Source organism: Saccostrea cucullata, unplaced genomic scaffold (assembly GCF_032062105.1).
Source record: "Saccostrea cucullata isolate Sc308-1 unplaced genomic scaffold, CSIRO_AGI_Scuc_v1 ctg1298, whole genome shotgun sequence".
NCBI lineage: Eukaryota > Metazoa > Mollusca > Bivalvia > Ostreida > Ostreidae > Saccostrea > Saccostrea cuccullata.
In genome coordinates, this window is record NW_026924450.1 from 29,256 (window position 1) to 42,544 (window position 13,289).

At 34.0% G+C, this 13,289-nt stretch overlaps 2 protein-coding genes across 2 annotated transcripts; both read right to left on the reverse strand.

The window, feature by feature from the left end:
- Positions 1-208: 208 nt before the first annotated feature.
- On the reverse strand, positions 209-13,227 carry LOC134266460 (uncharacterized). Its single transcript, XM_062748693.1, has 3 exons — positions 11,549-13,227; positions 6,233-6,248; positions 209-2,628 (listed from the first exon to the last, which is right to left on the reverse strand). Exons 1-3 carry the CDS (start codon positions 13,187-13,189, stop codon positions 953-955), a joined length of 3,333 nt encoding a protein of 1,110 aa, XP_062604677.1. The 5' UTR covers positions 13,190-13,227; the 3' UTR covers positions 209-952.
- On the reverse strand, positions 5,113-5,747 carry LOC134266458 (DNA-directed RNA polymerase III subunit RPC2-like). Its single transcript, XM_062748692.1, has 2 exons — positions 5,677-5,747; positions 5,113-5,395 (listed from the first exon to the last, which is right to left on the reverse strand). Exons 1-2 carry the CDS (start codon positions 5,709-5,711, stop codon positions 5,173-5,175), a joined length of 258 nt encoding a protein of 85 aa, XP_062604676.1. The 5' UTR covers positions 5,712-5,747; the 3' UTR covers positions 5,113-5,172.
- Positions 13,228-13,289: the final 62 nt, after the last annotated feature.

Here is a 13,289-nt window from a genome sequence, read left to right on the forward strand (position 1 = left end):
TAAAAAATTATCTACAGTAAAAATTTCCAGATTTACGGTATTGCACTGCTTTGCCGTGTTCAGGCCCGTAGAGCGCGAGGGCTGTCCAGCAGAAACACCAACATTTTATAGTATTCTGTTATAGTAAATGTTCCTTTAGATGCTGTTACTCCCATTACTTTTATTTGCCGTAGGTCCAGCACTGATCAATAATCATAAACATGAAACCAATGCAATATGTAAATAAAAAGTAAAATGTAAAGCAGAAATGTATTGACAGTGTTCTCAGACAACACGCGCTATGCCCATTACTAATGTTCTCAAATATACAATTCGGTTCTTTAATTATTTATGTTTTTAATTTCCACTATAAACTTATAACTTTGTATACTTCACATATCGGATTATAGATAGTTTTCAGTAGTCCCAAATGAACAAGAGTTATTTCCCTTCGGCCGCCATATTGCTCATATTCCTTATTATTCAACCAACTTTAACTTTTTATACTGGCTATTGTGGGCTGGGAAGCATTGTTTTTCTGACAATTATACATTTGTTAGAGCCTCCTTTATTTCATAATGTTTATTCCATAACAATTTCCCCCAAATATTTCTGCTACACCCTCGTATATTTGGTAGGACAAAGGGGGAAATTACATGTTTGACCCACAAGATGGCGGCCAACGGGAAATAACTCTTGTTAAAATGGGTCTACTGAAAACTATCTATTATTAAATGCATTATTATTTATTATGCGAATAATTGATAGATTTAAAAATAGTGCAAGTGCATTTCTTCTTTAAATCAATGAAAATTCATTACATATCAAGAATATGTGCTTTTGACAAACTTCTCATCTTTTTAAATTAATCCTTATAATCAGACATGCACAAGTATATATGTAACTCTTACTAAATGGATAGCTTAATAATATACTTTTCTTATTTACAATCATTTTAAACACAATGCAGTGCTTACATGTATTTGATTTTCTTCACTTTACCAGTGATATTCTCAGTCACAAAAAGATTGTCTCTGATGTCTACACATAAACCCCATGGATATTGCAGATCACAGTTATCAATGTGACGCAGAAACTGTCCATCTTGATCTAGGATGTAGATACAGTTGTTGACACTGTCTGCTGTTAGGATCTGACTCTGGCTGTCTGTTGTGATGCCGTATGGAAGGAATACTCCCTTAATTGTAAATGGAGGACCGGTGTATCTAAATCGTAGTTTTCCTGCCTGATTGACCACCACTACTGCACGGGCTCCATGATCAGCAACACAGATATCCAGGTTCCTGTTCTCAGTGACGGATTTAAATAAGTCACTAGATGAATAGAGAGGATTACCTTTACTATCAAACTGAATGGTTTGCTTTTCATAAGAGCCAGAGTAACGGACAACTTTTGTGTGTGTGTCATCTTCACTGTTCATGGTAACCAGGAGGTCACCAGAGGAGGTACTACAGACATTGTAAGGTGTCCACCCCTGTAGTCTGATCACTTCCTGTATCTGTTTATTCTTCACTATGTTTACAGTTCTTGTATCACGGTCAATATAAATTAGATCTCCACTCCTTGTCACGGTTATGTCACTTGCTTGTCTCCCTGACTGTGTTGTGATTGACTTCAGTAGTTTGCCCTGAAAATTGTAGAGTTTTATGATTTCGCCATTTCCACATGTCCAGATTTCATCATCTCTGAGAAAGGTAACACTGCGTAGTGGTTTATACCCAGTGTCTATGGTGGAAATAAGTTGCGGTTCATCAAGCAGTGGTTTGACAGGAGGACAGGATACATCCTCTGGTGTCTTCATTGTGTAGCCATGTTCTGTTGTAATTGATAATGCTGACAGAAAACCAAACATTTGATGGAGCTGCTCTGTGTTGATCTGCTGAGGAGAGAAACTTGGTAATGATACATTGACTTCTGGAGGTAAACGTCTGAACTCTGCATTTCTGGATTTGTATACAGAGGCTAAGGAAATATCATTGGATTGTAGAATTTTCTTTTGGTCAATGATACTCTGTTTTACTTCTGCAGTAATGTGTTTGATTTTGTTTTCCTCTTCACTTAGAGCAGCCAGGTGCTTAGATTTCATCTCGTCAATTTCAGATTTTCGTTTGTTGACAATGATGTTAATTTCTCTGTGCCAGTCTTCTTCTTGTTTGGAGACGGCTGCTTTCAGTTTCCTGTATTGTGTTTCTACGTTTTCTTTCTTATTTTTTATGCCAGATGCAATTTCTTCATATTTTGGGTAAATTTCAGTCTCAAGTTCAATTAATTCTTCTTCCATATCTCTTGTTTTGGAGCTGAGTTTTTGTAAAATATCTAATAAATGATGTCCTTTATGTTTACCTGAGGAAATGCAGGTAGAACAGACAGGAATATCACATTGTTCACAGTAAAGTTCACAGTTCTTGGAATGCATGAGACATTTTGGATAGTTAGGAGTTGAGGTTCTTTCTTTATATGGTACGACTCTATGTTTTTTGGTTGAATCAGAAAGATGCTCTCCTACACAGGTCTTACAAAGGTTGACATGACAGAGCTCGCAGTGACTTTGTACCACATGTCTCTCACAGAGGTCACACCTTATGATGTCTTGAGCACTGTATCGGGGGTCCATTTCTGATGATTCAGCTACAGTAGTTCATGTCAAATGCTTGCTGCAATTAAAGTAGAGAAGAAAAGTGATAGTTTAATACCACTGGTTAAATGCTCATGAAATTAACTATGTGACGAACAGTTCTTGAAAATAAAGCGTTTACAATAAAAAGAATGTAAATAGAAACTGTTATTTAAAAAAGACTCATTCTTTATGCAATTTAATTTTGAATAATCGGCTTAAAGATCATTTTACTTGAGAAAATATAAATTATCAGACAAACCCATGAATGACCTCATTAAAAACTTGATTCCTTTTCCAACAATGAAGTTATGGACAGGCTATCCATAATATTTTAAATCCTTCATTATATCAATAACTTACTTATTTGGGTATTTAATGGTACAAATGGTACTTAAAAACAAGGTAAAAAAAGCTTTATGTATTATGTCTGACCTGTAAATCTAACGTGGCTCCCGGCCGACAACCTTACTTCCGGGTTCAGTTATCTGTCTAAGTGTTTTGGTCACGTGATTTAAATACATGTTTGGTGTATGTATTGATCTATGTTCAAATTTAGTTTCAGGTCAAATTTCTGTATAAAGTTAAATAAACACATTAGCATTCATGCAACCAATTCTAATTATTCAAAACTTTATAAATACTGCTAAATTATAGCTGCAGTCAGGTCAGATTTTACTTATGAAGTGGAAGTGTGTATCTTATTACGGTGGTATATTTAGAACACGCAATTATTATTTTTTTTTTAAATACCAGAAAAAATTATCTTGTGAAAACGACATAATTATCTTGTGAAAACGAGAAATTACCTTGTGAAAACGAGATATTATCTTGTGAAAACGACTTAATTATCTAGTGAAAACGAGATATTATCTTGTGAAAACGACTTATTATCTTGTGAAAACGAGATATTATCTTGTGAAAACGAGATATTATCTTGTGAAAACGACATAATATAATAAGTCGTTTTCACAAGATAATTTCTCGTTTTCACAAGATAATATCTCGTTTTCACAAGATAATATCTCGTTTTCACAAGATGATATCTCGCTTTCACAAGATAATAAGTCGTTTTCACAAGAAAATATCTCGTTTTCACAAGATAATAGGTCGTTTTCACAAGATTATATCTCGTTTTCACAAGATAATATCTCGTTTTCACAAGATAATATCTCGTTTTCACAAAATAATAAGTCGTTTTCACAAGATAATAAGTCGTTTTCACAAGATAATATCTCGTTTTCACAAGATAATATTTCGTTTTCACAAGATAATATTTCGTTTTCACAAGATAATAAGTCGTTTTCACAAGATAATATCTCGTTTTCACAAGACAATAAGTCGTTTTCACAAGATATCTCGTTTTTCACAAGATAATTATGTCGTTTTCACAAGATAATTTTTTTCTGGTATTTAAAAAAAATAATTGCGTGTCCTAAATATACCACCGTATCTTATTTATAACTAGTGTTTATTTTTTTTATTGAAAGTCTTGAAAATTATTTTTTTGAACTAGCTAAATGTCTAACACATAGTATACACATAAGCAAGAATATGAAAGAATGCGCTAAATCGAATCTATACTGACTTATTGTTCAAAAATCAATATCCGCCATAAACTGTACACGCTAAATATAATACATTTACAGTAATAGAATCTCCCAAACAAATAAGGAAGGAATAAACTTCTTTTTTTAAGTTAGTGTTCTTCAATTGTTTCAAAACATGTCAATCTTGTCATATGACTTGAATAATGTACGTACACTCAGACTGTGACAGAGCATACCATAAGATCTTTTCTTGCTTTCAAAGCAACAACACAATCATTTTTGGGTGGAATTTCATCATATATAAAATCTCTATTTTCACAGTAAACAGAAAGAAGAATTTATCTATTTAATGTCTAAATCATACTTCAAAATCATGAATTTAAGTGTTTGATATGATTTGTATGTGATTTTGGCATGATTTGTTAAAAAGCCTTCGAAGGAAAATCGTTTATATCATTGTGAATCCGAGATCCAAGTCTTTCCAGCTTGCTACCATGTCGATTACTGGTTGTGACGTCATTTATCAACATTAACCACACTCTAGATTGTCTGCAGAAAAATATACCATTGGCAAAAAAACATTGGTGCCAGTGGCATGCCAATGGTAATTAATTTTCCCAACGGCAACTTTTATCTACCAACGGCAGAACTGTGAACGCACATAGTGTTTTTTTACTTTTGGTATTATGCTCGATATTCAGATTATGCATCTATATCTATATGAGTATGTTTCATTTGGTTTGAAAAAGATTTTTGCTTTCCAGTTTAATATTGATAAAGGTTTTCCATGATAAAGGTATTCGAACTGGTCGCTGATATGAGACATTGTGATGTAAGAGTTCTTAAATTGCAATAATTACATATCAATGCTAAAGGCAAGTACGTATACGAGTACATGCATTCAATTCAAGACTCTTAACAAAAAGTTTAACAAGTGTGTTATGTAACACATTTTTATTTTGGGTCAACAAAATCAAAACAAAAAACAAATTGAGGAGTTGTCTGTCTTTATACTTCATTGTAAGGTTTCAGAGAGAGTCTCGGAGCAATGTTCATTGACGGTAACTCCTGGAATAACAGTTTACAGGCGTACGGCATTTTGAGAGTGGACACATGACGTGAAGATTTACAGAACTCGCACCAGCCCGAGTATCGCAGAAGGCCACATTCACCGCAAACATCCACCTCAAACGCATCACTGGATATCATCAATCTCTCCAACAACAGCATGCTGTAATGGTATAATTAAATGTCACGAATTAAAATAATATCAGGGACCACACAACATTACAAGATGGGAGAATCTCATTAATAAATTTGCCCTCAAATCATATAAACTATATCCTTTTCTTATTTTAAACACTAAACTAGCATTGTATCAACTTATCATATTTTATGATATATTTTTACCTCAACTAAGCATACATTAGGACAGCCTCGATGTAATCTTGGTCTATATTTACACTGCACTTATAACAAGGTCAAAAATCTCCCTTGAATAAAAACACAAACCTTGCTCCATATCCGGTGAGACAATCTTGCTCCATCTCCCCCAGTCTTAGTCCTCCCTCTCGAGATCGGTCCTCTGTGGATGAAGAGTCAGTACATCCCTCAAACCCTTGGCTCGGGCGTGCATTTTGTCCAGAACCATGTGCTCTAGTTTCTGGTAGTACATGTATATGGGACCTACGAAAATGTAGGTCTAAACTGGTTCCCTATACAAACAAACAATTGTAACCTCCTTCAATATCTACAAATTCTTTCAGGTTAAGTTTTTCTACTAAATTCATTTTATACGGTATATCTAGTAGTTTTTCAGCTCTAAATTAGGTATATTGGACTCGATGAGACTGAATCTAGAAACTAGAGCTGTATTCCTATCTCAGTCCGTTGTCTGATCGTGCTCTCATTTGAAGTCGCGAAGTATTGATTTGATCTTTACGTGGTGGGTTCGAATCCAACTGTGGTACGTTGAGGCTGGTCTTTTGAATGAGACCGTAAAAACTGAGGTCCCGTGTCGCAGTAGGTTCTGACATGAAAAAAAATCCTCCTCTTCGTAGCCTTCTACCGGAAAAAGGTGGTGTCTCCATATTTGTTAAAAACTCTCGTAAAGGATGTTTAACACAACAGTCAATCAATCAATCATATTAAAGCATCTAGAAAATATTTCAAATGATAAAATTGGATAATTATAAGATTTTACCATAAGAAGGTAAGTATATTTGTCTTTAAATTCCATATATTTTTATGCATTGCAAAGTAAAATTAAGATTCTTTAAACCATTGATCTGTATCCCATTTGATCAAAAGTAAATTTGAGACCCAGAAAAGACCTAGGGTCAATAAGACTTTGATAATGTAATGGATCTACTTTAATTACATTGAAATGTTTTACCATTACAATTACCTTTCCCACATTACTCAAATTCAGAAAAGTAATGGATTGAATTTATTACCTTATCAAAGTTTTACGTTACATTACACTTTACAGTTTATTAGAAAAATAAATCATGACTGCACAATTTATCTATACATTAAATTTCTCAACTTGTTGCTTAATAATGAATGTAATATTCATGAAGAGTCATCAGACATCTTCCCTTCCTTTACGAAGAGCGAAAGCAAAGCTGGGTGATTGGATTTTTTTTTATATTTTCCTTGCAAGTAAGATATGAATTGACTGTTTCTTTGATTATTTTAATAGAATATTCTGCTATTCCACCCTTCGTGTAAGGGCCTATCTACACCAACCCCTCGGGCTGATACAAGGAACGTGATCAAAATCTTCCAGCAATTGTATTGTGAAATTATGTTTGTGATAGTACCCACCCTGATATAAATTTTGAAATGCTTGGCCTGAGAAGCAAAAGACTAATCTTTTAGGCCAAAAGATTTCATTTTAGGGTTAAATTCATCATAATTACTCATAATACAGCAATTATTCTTTTATTTTACTAGTAAGTACACAACTCATCAAGCAAACCATTTCTTCTTTCTTGACGTCTTAGCCAAAAACAGTATGCGAAGTAGGGTTAAGTGAAACAAAGATGGATGAAATTAAAATGTCTTAAAATAATCTGAAGCATCGATTTTGAAAGAAGAGAGGATATCATTAGTTGAAAAACTCTGACAAGTCTCCCATCCCAAAATAGAGAACTCTTTAAACTCCATATCTTATTTAGGAAGTCGTTTGTGGTAGGGTTCATTAATGTTGATTGAGCGATCATTTTCACATAGAACTGTAATAAAAAGTTGGGGAGGGGCATTCAGACTTTCAGTGAACATTTGCAAATGAAGTAAATTTTACATCCAGTCCCCCTTATTTCGATGTGCCCGAATCTTAAATTCTCTTGCCCAATTGAAACGAATTTTTTCAAAAACAATAATGATTAATAAGTAGTTGAGAAAAGACACAAGACTTTCAATTAACATTTTCAAACTAAATTGTAAGTTAAAAATTTATGTTGAGAGAGTGGGTGTACACAGCATACCCGATTCTATCTGCCTGGATGTTTTCTTCACTATCAAAGTGAAATAATTTGGGTGCATGTAAAATAGCTTTTCAGAACTAACTCTCTTAATTTGGAAGTTCTCAATCTATTTTTAGTCTAAAACAGTAAAAAAACAAATTCTTTTGTGCCCTAATAAAATCATTGCTAAAAATTTTGACATATCAAGTGTCAAGCACACCCACCGTGTGCTCCTTGTCATGATCAGGAAATAAAGAAAAATATCATTCGTCAATTCAGTGTATAATTAATGGACTAATAATTGGTTGAAAAACGTCAGTCAGCATTTGACTCAATGAAACATTGTTTTTGCTGAGAAGGTCATTGTATCGACCATAGAACTTACGAAATGATGACTGCTGATATTCTTGTTTCATCAACTTGCTTGTCAATAATTTACCTCGTTTTAGAAATTGTTGATACGTACAGCATGCTCTGCGTATCGAATCAACTGAGATATATATACTCCGTATTCAGGTGATGAAGGTATATTGCTGCATAAGTAAGGTAAGTTGACGATAGAAAAGTCATCACGTTTATCGTATAGCTTGGTTGTTAGATTACCATTAGATTCTTTTTCAAGTAAAATATTCAAGTATGAAACTGAAGTGTTGGACTCTCTGATATATTTTATCTCAAGCTCCGGAGGATATATCGTATCGACGTAGGAATGGAAATTACCATTGTTAATTGACAGTACGTCGTCGATACCGGTATATCTCAATGTCGAGTTGAAGCCACAGCAAGTCTTTTGTTCTTTTCACGCATTAGATTAATTTTGCATAAAATGCTGCTCGTCATTTTTACCTGTTCCAGATTGTTCAGATACCTTAGCCTTCAACAATTACTCCAAACACTGGAAGGACATTCACACAGATGCAGTGAATATGCTCGAATTTTCAAGAACGGAAAAACAGAATTTAGAACACATCTACATCAATATCATAAATTAGAAGAAACAAAAGCCCAAGAATTGTTAATAAACTCTTCATTCGAAAACAAAATTCTTTCCAAATTAATCTGCATTCAAGCAGTTGCGATGCCGAAACTGATCCTGAACCAGAAACCATCCACCGAAGAACGTAGAGGGCAATCTCAATATGAGATGAGAAGATTGAAAGAAGATATCCAACAGATCTACACTAACTTAGTCAGATGGATATCGATCTTACCATGAACATGGAGTACCTAAAGGATTTGTGGGAATATTACTGATCATTTGTGAGATTATGGACATTTATATAGATATACCGTTAATTATATTTTTGTACATCTCTGTAATTTTTACATGTATTTATAAATAATTAATATATACATGTATTTATAAGAGATGTGAATCGATTGACAGTGTATTGTGTTATTCTCAATCTGTGTATTTAATTGAAAATGATATATGTTTATTGCTAATAAATTTAAATGTATACAAACATGACAAAGACAATTATAATTTTTTTAAATAATTCATTTTAAGATGGGGGAAGGTAGTAATGTAAGATTAATTCCGGGAATCTGAAGTTTGATCGATTTATTTCATTTAACACCTTCAAGAGTTTCCTTTTTATTTTTAGGCGTAATTTAAATTCTTGTATTCAAAAGCGGTTATTTCATTCATTCTAGGCCTTTCTTTGTTGTTCTGAGGGCCAAGGCGTCTCCATATAAGTAATAAATTCTCGAGAAAACAATAAATAATCAATCTAAGGAGCAAACTATTCCCCTATACCTCTTTTGTCATTTAACAGGTATTTTATTTCTCAATTAAATTTCTATTTTACCCGACTTAAGTATTTATTTTTTATATTTTGTTTTCTATTATTTGTATGCTAATAAATTACTCGTATCCAAACCTTCGTAATCTTTCTTTTCATCTTGAAATTATCATATACGAGGGTTGTCCGTAAAGTTCGTGGACAGGCTGAGAATTAAATAAAAGTTGCGTCATTGATATTTATTATTAGCATATTTTTAATCTTTTACTAAATCTGACTCAATTTCAAATGTTTATTTCTAATTATGACTTCATAATTAGACTAAGAATGGAGACCCGGAGCACCGCACAATTTTAATAAAAAGAATTATGTATCACTTTATAAATTTCATTTCTATTTTATAAAATTCTGCAGAAATCTGGATGACTTTTATACTGTGAGGTTGACAGAAGCTATCACGTCAAACATGCAAAATTTGAAAGTTTAAATTTGTAAAATGGCTGAGCAATCAAAGTTAGAACATTTTTAGACAGGATCGGAATTGTTCAAAAAATGGACGTTCTCGGAATAGGTGAAGCAGTGGGCAGTGATAGAATTCTGCGTAGGAATCGGGAAAACACCTACAGAGACCAATACATTCTTTAAACAATCGGGAAAACATAGTTAAAGAAGCCGTTCGTTAGTATTTAAGAGCCATATAATATTTTCGGACCGAAGGGACAGTTTACAGGATTACATGCGTGAAGGAAACTCATCATTCCGAGATTGCAGTGCTGTAAAAATGACTTTCAAAACGTGACTTGGCCGTATTTCCGCTAGTAAAATCGTTTTTACGTGTACAGAGGTTGGATGATTACAGGATATGAGACAGGCATTGTTAAATATTATTTAACGTGTTAAACCTGTACGTTTTGTGCACATATTTATAAGTAGTGAAAGCGACATAAGATATGTATTGAGTTAAACGGTGACTATGTTGAGAAAAATTACATGTAGTCGTAATGCTTATGACGTCGGGTAACGCCAAGAATTTTCATTTTAATGCTCCGGGTATGAGTGTATGTCTTTTTTTAATCTAATAAAAATATAACTATTTGTGCTTTGTTTTCGTTGAAAACTTACATGTTAATAAAATGAAACATGAATTTAATGAAAAAATACTTTCATATATTTTATCAATGTTTGTCAGTAATTATCAATGTTGTCCACGAACTTTACGGACAACCCTCGTACTATCAGAAAGTAAACAATGAAAGAGGGTTGATTATTCGATAAGAACATCGTTCTTATATTACATTAGTATAATATCATGAATATTTTGTGATAGCAAATGTTCCTGTAGACGCTATTCCTCCTTGATTCCCTACTTATTACTGTAAGGTCGAACACTGATCAATTAACACAGACATGAAACCAATTCAAGATTTCAAATTAAAAGTTGAAAAAAAATATTATCAAAAATGCATTTAAAGACATTATCAAAAATGCGTTAACAACAAACATTCAGCATGTTCAGAAAGGATTGCAATTAAGCAACACATGTCCCCTACTGGATTCCCCGTTTCTCTTTTGGGACATTAATTAACTGCACGAAACTGATCGTTATCCCAATTTAATTATAAAGAATTAAAAATGCCACAATTCCGCCAAAATTTAATGACTTGAAATGAAATTCCAACTTCATCTGTAACTCATCAAGATACGCTTTCTTACCAAAATCAGCTCGATATCGGCAAGTGTTTAGAAAACAAAAGTGCTGAATGCCAAATTGGATAGACAGAGGGACAGCAAGATGGACGAACGGACTCAGAAGAAAAGTATAGTCCCCTCTGGTTTCACCCGTAGGAGACTAATAATATCCTAATGGCCTCAGGTTTGCAGTTCAGTTCTTCAATTGTCTACGTTATTTATTGTTACCAACACAGACTCAAAACTTTATATACATTGATTAAAAGAATTATTCACTTTTGAATATTGATAGTATATGTATTCATTCTTAAAATCAGCAAAAGATTAAAACATCCTTAAAATTAAACACCCCCCATCTAATTTTTTTTATTAATCCATACACACACATAAATGACTATCTTATCTATTACTAAGTGGACAGCTAAATATTACTTAGTTTTTGGCATAATGCATTGTTTACATGTATTTGATTTTCTTCACTTTACCACTTTTCCACTCAGCCACAAAGAGGTTATCACTGGTGTCTATACATATACCCCATGGATGCTCTAGACCACAGTTATCAATGTAACGGAGGAAATGTCCATCCTGATCTAGAATGTGGATACAGTTGTAATCAAAGTCTGAAATCAGGATCTGACGCTGGGTGTCTGTTGTGATGCCGAGTGGATCAAATAGTTCCTTGGTAGTAGTAGGATGACCAGTGTATCTGAATCTGAATTTTCCTGCCTGATTGACCACCATTACTGCTCTGGCTTTATTGTCAGCCACACAGATATCTAGGTTCCTGTTCTCACAGATGTATGTAACAGAACCAGATGAATAGAGAGGTCTACCTTCACTATCAAACTGAATGGTTTGTTTTGCAATTGAGCCAGAGTAACGGATGACTTTTTTTTGTTTGTTTTCATCATTGTCCATAATAACCAGGAGGTCACCAGAGGAGGTACTGCAGAGATAGTAAGGTTTCCACCCCTGTAGTCTGATCACTTCCTGTATCTTTTCATTCTTCACTATGTTTACTGTTCTTGTATCAGGATCAGTATAAACTAGATCTCCACTTCTTGTCACTGCTATGTCATGTGGTGTGTTTCCTGATTTGGTTTGGATTGACTTCAGTAGTTTTCCATGGAGGTTGTAGAGTTTCATAATTTTGTCTCCTCCAAGTGTCCAAATCTCTTCATCACTGAGACAGGTAACACTGCATAGTGTGTATTCATACCCAGTGTCTATGGTGGTGACAGCCTCTGGCTCATCAAGCAGTGGCTTGACTGGAAGACAGGATACAGTTTCTGATGTCTTCATTGTGTAGCCATGTTCTTCCTTTGTAATGGTTAATGCTGACAGAGAACCAAACATATGATAGAGCTTTTCTGAGTCTGTCCATTGGGGAGAGAAACTTGGTAATATTACCTTGAGGTCTGGGGGTAAACTTCTGAACTCTGCAATTCTGGATTTGTATTCTGATGCTAAGGAAATATCATTTGAGTCCAGTATTTTCTTCAGACAATCAATACTCTGTTTTACATCTTCAGTAATTTTTGTGATAACGTCTTCCTCTGTATTTAGAGCAGCGATATGTTTAGTTTTCATCTCATCAATTTCAGATTTCTGTTTGTTGACAATGATGTTAATTTTTCTGTGCCAGAGTTCTCCTTGTTTGGTGACAGCTGTTGTCAGATTCCTGTAGTGTGTTTCCAAGTTGTCTTTCTTTGTTTTTATGCCAGATGCAATTTCTTCATATTTTGGGTAAATTGTAGTCTCAAGTTCTCTTAGTTCTTTTTCCATATCTCTTGATTTAGAGCTGAGTTTTTGTAAAACATCTGATAAATGATGCCCTTTATGTTTTCCCGAGGAGATGCAGGTAGAACAGACAGGAATGTCACATTGCTCACAATAAAGTTCACAGTTCTTGGAATGATTTAGACATTTTGGGTAGATAGGAGTTGAGGTTCTTTCTCTATATGGTACAACTCTATGTTTCTTGTTTGAATCAGAGAGATGCTCTCCTACACAGGCCTTACACAGGTTGACATGACAAAGCTCACAATGACTTTGTACTACATGTATCTCACAGAGGTCACACCTAAGGACGTCTTGAGCAAAATACCGGGGGTCCATTACTGATGTTACAGCTACTAGCTAGCTCAGGTAAAAGTCTGCAATAAAAGTGGAGAAGATTAGTTCCACTGATAAATTGTTCTTTAAATTATTGACCTAT